The sequence below is a fragment of the Salvia splendens genome, chromosome 21 (assembly GCF_004379255.2).
Source record: "Salvia splendens isolate huo1 chromosome 21, SspV2, whole genome shotgun sequence".
NCBI classification, from domain to species: domain Eukaryota; kingdom Viridiplantae; phylum Streptophyta; class Magnoliopsida; order Lamiales; family Lamiaceae; genus Salvia; species Salvia splendens.
In genome coordinates, this window is record NC_056052.1 from 9,637,052 (window position 1) to 9,645,509 (window position 8,458).

The window sequence follows — 8,458 nt, forward strand, 5'->3', positions numbered from 1 at the left end:
AGTCCAGATTGATAATATCTATCCTCAAGAGGTTTTCAAAAAAGGTTTTATTATTCAGAAACCCGACCGGTTGGAATTTATTACGGAATAATAAATAAAGATTTTAAACTAGACAACTCTTGGAAAAAGATATTAATTAATTAAACTCAATAGCAGACTTAAATTAATTAATGAATATTTATATCTTAAACATGGGAAATAATAAATTAAAGAGGTAAAGCCGGGATTACTTGTAATTTGGGATTGGACGAGCAGTCAATATTATTATACTATAGTGGATGATGATAATAATATTATGTTGGACTTGTATTAAATTGTGGCTCAATTTAATTAGTAAAAGTCCAACAGGTTTGGCCCAAGTCCAACCTCCATGGATCCCTAATCTGGTCCATCAAAACTCTATATAAAGGAGACTAAATAGAAGACTAATTGATTGATTTTTATCATTAATTAAGCACAAAATTTCGTGCTCCCTCTCTCCAGAGGAGACGAAAAAAAAATTCATTCCCTTCTGGTGGGAATTCTGTCTTTTGTCTAGTCAAGCCCTTTTATGATTCTGACAAGCTTTGCCCACCCAAAGGTCATTATCTGAGTCCGGGATACAGATTAGAAGATTCCTGGTTGAGTACGAAGATCTTTATATGGAGAAGGCACAAACCATCATCGATTCTTCGGAGAATCTGTTTGGTAATCCTAAACTGTAGAATATAATGAATCATGGTTTTAATTCCTTAAGCATGATTTATGTGCGTTCTTGTATGCAATTTTGTATTTAACATGTGAATCGTTTAATCCCATAATCGGTCAAATAGATCTATAGATCTGATTTATTTGTGTATGCATTACTTCCGCTGTGTAAGGGGCATCAAACCCCAACAAGTACAAACCTAGCAAATCCACCTTGTATCTGGTATAATTTATCCGTTTCTAAACACGGAAAGGGCCATATGCACACGGGAGTGAGTTTCTCTAACACCATAAAAGGTAATTAAATAGTTATATATTGGCATGATTTTGCGCTATATCTAATAGCGATAGCGAGTGAGTTATTCCAATTCAATGTGTGTGTATAAGAAATGACGAGTGGCATTGACCGTAAATTATAAAAATAAAACTACATTTACTTTTTAAATATATGTTTGCTTTTAGAAGGACGCCTTTTGGGTGGTGCAATTCCAGTGCAGAACTCACAATTTTAGCATTTTAATATTCCAATTTTTTTCTTAAAAAATAGAAACCCTTTCCATTTTGGTCAGTACGTAATCTTAAACTGGAAACTTTCCTTTTTAAAAACACTTCTTTCTCTCTACGAGGTGAGTCTCATTTCCACTAACACACTTTTTTCTTTCTACCCATCCCTTACTTTATCAATTTTATATTGAAATTCGTCTTATTTCAAAAGTTCATATTTTGTTGAAATAAATAGGGGGAGTATTAATTTTTGAAAAATTGAGTTTTAGCTGTAATATAATATAAATTGAGACTGAAATAGAGTTGAATAATGACATGAACTAACTGATGCATGAAGCGTTGACTAATTTGTGGCTGAAACATAGTCATGTGACTATTACATCTTGCATTACATTTTCTGCAACTTTCATTATTAAGTTTTCTTATCAACTTATCTCCATAGTTATACGGAGTGCATTAATTTCTACATTTACCTCTTGGTAGTTGAATATGGTAGACCTATTTTATAGTAATAGTGGGTATAGACTTATTTTATAGTATGTCACGCATGATTCTCGATTTTATATAATTTGTGGAAATAATATTGTCATTTATCAATGAATTTTAACAGATCTCGATATATTAACAAAATAAAATATATAATAGTGTTTCCATCCATCACATATAAGATATCACATTTTAGGATAATGGGAAATTTTAAAAAATCATACTTTGCTATTTAATATGTTAATTGAAGAAGAAAATATATTTAAATATATTAATATTAAAGAGAAAAAGTAATTAAATTTATAGTGAATAGAGAGAAAATGTAGTTACATGTATTAATGATGATTTACTTTTTCAAAAATGAATAATGTAACGATCGATCATAATAATAAAAAAAATGAGACATATTTGAAACGCAGTACTCCTATTTTAGAATAGGAATTATGTATTGCTAAACTCGATTAATGATTTTATTGGTACTTAAAAGTTGAATCTCATTTTTCAGACTTATGAATTAGAACCGAATTTGAACTGAGAACAATAAGTTTAGATGTATGAATAATGAATCTAACAAAATTTTGTCAAAAATACTCCCTCCGTTTCACTATAGTTGAGGCGGAACTTTTGGGCACGGAGTCTAAGAAAGAGGTGTTGGCAGTGGCGGATCCAAAATTTTCGATTTGGGGGTACGACAAATAATATGACAATTTGAAAATCCAGTCAATCATTTCCATTCTCTTAAATGAATATCTAGTATAGACACGTATATAATGAGTAATCATTAAATCATATAGTTCAGAAATAATTTTTTTTAACATAAAATATTGGAGTAAAGTTTCAATTATTTTTTTATAGATAATTAGCTTTTAGAATTGAAACTTGTGAACATAAATAATTTAAGCAAAATGATAATTATTTTTAAAAAATAATTATATATATATATATATATATATATATATATATATATATATCATGTAGATGTGAATATAATTACTACTACAAAATAGGTCAAATAGATTGAAAAATATTTTTTTAATTATTTGAGAATTGAGAATATGCTCAAGAATATATATTTATTCTTTCAATTGTTTTAGCAAACAGAAAAGATAATACATTTAGTTTTCAATTGTTTTGATAAAACTAAATAAAAACAGTAAATCCATAGTTTTAATAAAACAAAATTATAAAAAAGTAGTAAAAGGCTATATATATATAGAAATTTTAATTGTTTGGATAAAACAAAACATGAAAAGAAAAGTAAATAAAATGTTTTATTAAAACAAAACAAAAAAAGAATTGAAATAACTAAAATAATAGTAAAACTTTCAATTAATTAGTACTCCAGAAAACAGGAAAAAAGAGTAAAGAAATCAAAACAGAAAAAAATTGAAAGCGCACATTAGGATTCGAACTCTGAACCTTAGGTTAAACAGAAAAAAATGGAAACAGCGCACATTAGGATTCGAACTCTGAACCTTAGTGTTATATACTGGGGACAGAACCACCAGACTACCTTAACTTTCTTTAACATATGCCTTAATACATAGTATTAGTAGTGTGATTTGGGGGTACAGTTGTACCCCCTTGTTCCAAGATGGATACGCTACTGGGTGTTGGGTGTGTTAAATAAATAGTTAAAAAAGTAAGAAAGAGGAAAATGTAGTGAGAATAAAGTATAAAATGAATAAAATAGAGAGAATAAAGTAAGAGATAGTAAAGTAACAAAGTAAAAAAAGTTACCATATATGGAAATAACTCAACTATAAGAAACGTCTCGAAATGGAAAAATGAGTCAACTATAATGAAACGGAGTGAGTAACATTTAAATCGACGGCGCCACGTAGATTATGGCCATTTTCTCTATGTGTAGTATTGCAAATAATAATGTCTATTAATGATGAGGCTAACGTCGCCGCCTTGGCCGACCGTCAGACCCACCCGTGCGGCCTATCTTTAGCCGCCACGTGTCAGTTTTCCTGTTAAAAAACGTGCATTTGTCAGTTAATATAGTTGAGATTGGATTCTGTGTTTGATTCTTTTCCCTTCCCCTTGAGTTTTAGCTTCATCAGATTGTTGGGAGGCATGTTAAATAGGATGCAACTTGTGAAAAAATATGGGCGGGATGATTTTGGAATTAGGCTGGTGAGAATGACGTCGTTCAAGAGGAAAAGAGTAGCTTTATCAAATACTATTTCTATAGATTTTGATGCTCCAACGCCATGGACATCTGCGCTCGAGGATCTGCCTCAGGAAATTTTGGTAAGTGATGTTATCGTAGTGCATTACTTTCTCTGTTTTAACGTAGTTAAGTCGTATTCCTTTTCAGATTTTTCAAATAATTCAGTCAGTTTACTTTTTTTTAGCAAAAACTTTATTCTCCATCCACCAATTTCTTATATCTCATAAAACAAACTACTCAAATACATTGGGATGGAGTAAGTAATTTATTTTTTATTATAACAATATGATTATATTTCATTCAAGTTGGCACTATGATGACGCAGATAAGAATTATGTGCGGCGTGGAGCATGAAGATTTGGAAAGCTTGCTTTTAGCATCCAAAACAATGAGAGATGCGGTGAGCTTTTGTTTATACTTCCTAGATTATTATAATCGCAACATATAATTTATGATTAAGTTGTATGATTATTTTAGTTAATGGTTAGATATGACTAATTATCCCATTATTATCCATTTAAGATTGAGTTATATATCTTATGAACCAAACACACTACATATTTAATTCGGGATACAATCATGCAAACCAAATACCCCCGAAGGAGGTGTTCTGTTTTCTAGATAAAATAGTACCAAGATAGAATCTATGATTGAGTTGTGAGGTTATTTTAGTTGGAAGAAGTTGGCTCTGACTAATTATCATATGATTATTCTATCTTGAATTAAGTTGTGAGATTCAATCTCATAAACCGAACATGTACATATTTAATCCCAAGATATAACTTTGCAAACGGAACAGTCCCGAAATGAAATGAATACTAGTTGCTTTGTTTTATTCTTTTGTTTATCACAATCTTTATTGAATTGAAACAGGCTGTAATCGCGAAGCAAACACATTTTGCTTACAACACACCCACAAAAAGGGTGAATAAGTTCGAACAAGTTGAAACTCCCCAAGCTCCCAAGCTGCACCACTCATCCTGTCGGAGATTGAGCTTCAAGAAATTGGTTGGAATTTCAGTTTGTTTGTTTGCTTCTCATCAAAGTCATGAACAAGTAGAGGGGTACCAAATTAGTTGATATATTAAATGCTTTAATTAATTGTACAGAAGTTGTTGTAAAATTATGAGAATTTCATTAAGTAGCTCATCTTACATGCTTATCTGATTGTAGTAGTAGTTTTTTCCACAATCAATTTTTTACAACTCACTATTGAAGATGGGTTGGTTTACGGAGTAATATTTTTGTACACGTCTTATCTCACTAGTTTCGCAGTGTGGAGTTTTTTTTCTCACTTGTTTGATTTAAAAATACTTTGTAATTTTGTGTTGCAAACTTGCATTCGTTGCTCACATATATGTTTTTCTAGTTGAACAATACTCGTCAGTTGGTAGTCAATGTTGCAAGAATCATAATTAATCTATCTTATGTAGAAATTTTCATGATTTAATTAAACAGAGGTATTTTTATGCATCAATATGCATGTATATTATGTACTTTATTTATTTCATGTATTTAGACTTTATTCTATCTTCTAGATTATTCAGTGAAGTTAAATTGTTTCAAGAGCTATTCGTCTTTAAAATTTTAAATTGAAACCAAACTCACGAGAAATTGACTAAGAGACTTAAGTTTGTGATATTTGCGATTAAATTTTAGATTAGTAAAGTTTATCAAATTTCAATAAGATTATAATTTTAAGGGTAAATTGCTTTAAAAGTCATGAACTTTCCCATCAACTTTAAAAGTTGCATGAAAAGTCATGAACTTTACCGGGTGTTGCAAATTTCCCATCCAACCAGACCCAGTAAATTTCCGGCGTAAACTAATCCTACATGGCTTGCCGGAGGCGTGATATGGCATATTTTCCGTTGGCCGCGTCACAGATCGGGAATTGCAAACGGGAGTGGGAATCGCGAGCCCTAAATTGTGTGGTCGTTTAATTCAATCGAGCCCTAAATCTCGAAATTTGGTTTAATTTAATTAAATTTGTATAAAATGACGTCTTTTTTAACAGTGCAAAACAACGCTGTTTTATGTACCGCCGGAAAAATATGCCATGTCACACCTCCGGCAAGCCATGTAGGATTAGTTTGCGCCGGAAATTTACCGGGTCGGGTCGGACGGGAAATTTGCAACCCCCGATAAAGTTCATGACTTTTCATGCAACTTTTAAAGTTGATGGGAAAAACCACACTTTTGGCAAAGTTCATGACTTTTGAAGCAATTTACCCTAATTTTAAAAACCAATAACTTACTTTAAAATATACAACTAGTAAAGTTAATTAAAGAGTACGCCATAGTTCATGGCATATGGGCAAAGAAAATAAATGTAACAGAATAATACTTTACAGTACCGTAGTATATCATGGGAATATTTTATTTAATGGCATGTGTTGATATTTTAACCTTAGTTATGTACTCCATAACACTAATAACAAAATGTTAATTAATCTAACGCCTGTATGTAGATGATGGTGTTTGGTTTCCAATATAAAATAATATCAAGATACAATATATGATTGAGCTGTGAGATTATTTTAATCATATGAGATTAACTATGACTAATTATCCCATGATTATTCATCTAGGATTGAGTTATGGGGTAGAATCTCATGAACCAAACACACTACAAATTTAATCACAGTCCACAGATATAATCTTCCAAACCGAACACCCCGGTACCCCGGTAGAGTTGAAGATGTTATATGCCTCCATGTATGTATATATCTGTACGTGCAGTAATGGAATTCCCTATTTCCTTAAAAACCATTGTACAATACATAAAATATATTAATGTTTATAAGGGTTAATTGTTTATAAGAGTATCAAGCTAGGTTCAATTTTAGGTACATATTTAAATGAAAATCACATATTTAAAAACTACGCAATCCCACATCAATTTTTTTGGGTACATAAAACTTTAGTGATGTGAATTAATAATGCCGTAAGCATATAATGTGACTACGTGGATGACTAAACAACGTTGTTTCAAAAATAAGAAACTAAAAATTAAATAAAATAAATTTGGTCTAATGGGACAATAGAGATTTTTTTAAAACTTCATCATTTATCACTCAATTTTTTAAAGTTGCAACATAAACCAAAAATGACCAATTATTCATGTTTTTTTGACGATTAACCCTATAAAAAAACCTAATTTATCAAATTCCGTAAAGGAAAAAAAGTAAAAGAGTATAGTTTGTTAACAAGAACTTCCATAGCTTGTAAATTTTTATCGTAATTTTACAACACAAATTTTACCTTGAAAAGTACAGCACAACTGCACAAATATTCTAAAATTTACAAATAATATGAATAAAAAGTATATTATCGTAAAGTTTCACGGCTCTCTCATACATTAATCAATTTTAAATTAAATTAAGTACAACATAACTTTGGCATGTATATTATATGGTTGCACTTGTACACAAGGACCACGAAAAATATTCGTAGAGAAAATAGACGGCCTTGATTTACTAAAAGGAAAATGTGTTCACATAATACACATTGTTGATTGCATACATGCTAACTTTGTTAGTAATTCTTGTATTCATCTAATGAGCGCAGCGGAAATTGCATACAAGAATAACAGATCTAGATTCATAATCATATTGCAAGTTGAGCATGTAAACCACAACGAAACTAAATCTTACTTGTTGTTGTGTTTTCTTCTACGATTGTGTCCTGCAAGTTGAATTCACTACTATCGAGGTCCACGTGTATTCCAATCCGATGCAGGAACTATCCCGGTACAATTGCTTCGTAGAAGAAAGCTAGGAATTCTCTCTACAAAGCTTTACGTATTTTCTCTCTAATGTTAATATATTTCACCTCTCCCACAATGGAGAATAAATAACCATTATATAGACAAAGAGTCATTAGTGTTTCATGATTATTGAGCTTATAGACTAATTATAATTATAGCCTAACTATAATTACTTAATCCATATTAATCTAATCTAGCCCATATCCTTTCAATCTCCCACTTGGACCAGCATTAGATATAATACGCAGTTCCAACTTTGTACCCTTGAGCGGATCAAAATACACATATAGTGTGACCCTTTAGGCCCTCATTATCGACGACGATCTAATCGAAGTCTGCACAAAACTCCTAGACGCGTTGGCAGCGTAGCTCGATATATGAAGGACGTTTACGTGAATTCGGTAAACAAGCCTTTACACAAAGTTTATAGTAATATCCTTTCATTCACGAACCACCCGATTGAGCCTAAGATTTGTCATGTGTCATCCAAATAGCTCAATCACTTTATCTCATCTTTATTAAATGACCCATTCGATCATATTCAATTACTTTAATTGAATATATCTTTGCATTGGCCAATGACTTAATGGTCAAGTAATATAGAGAATTTGAGTGTTCTCTCGAAATTCTAATCGATGAATGAATCTCATTCTTGGCTCAACTACCATTTCTATTTATCTTATGATGTACCCAACACAAGTCCGTGTCTTAATCCTCCGAGGGGAGGCAAAGCGTTGTACAAGGTCAAAGCACATCACTCAACAAACAAAATGTGTAATGACCTCAGATCCAAGGACTATTACATACTTCATGTACTAATAAACTGTAGACAC

General features: G+C 31.3%; 1 protein-coding gene across 1 annotated transcript; it reads left to right on the forward strand.

The window, feature by feature from the left end:
- Positions 1-3,825: 3,825 nt before the first annotated feature.
- On the forward strand, positions 3,826-4,936 carry LOC121784193 (F-box protein At1g61340-like). Its single transcript, XM_042182362.1, has 3 exons — positions 3,826-3,936; positions 4,182-4,256; positions 4,730-4,936. Exons 1-3 carry the CDS (start codon positions 3,826-3,828, stop codon positions 4,934-4,936), a joined length of 393 nt encoding a protein of 130 aa, XP_042038296.1.
- The last annotated feature ends 3,522 nt before the right edge of the window (positions 4,937-8,458 follow it).

What these genes read in the sequence shown, in the direction of transcription:
- LOC121784193 (XM_042182362.1), top strand. Translation starts at nt 3,826, where the DNA reads ATGACGTCGTTCAAGAGGAAAAGAGTAGCTTTATCAAATACTATTTCT. An exon ending in ATCTGCCTCAGGAAATTTTG is followed by an intron (nt 3,937 to 4,181) that starts GTAAGTGATGTT and finishes ATGATGACGCAG; the next exon opens with ATAAGAATTATGTGCGGCGT. An exon ending in CCAAAACAATGAGAGATGCG is followed by an intron (nt 4,257 to 4,729) that starts GTGAGCTTTTGT and finishes GAATTGAAACAG; the next exon opens with GCTGTAATCGCGAAGCAAAC.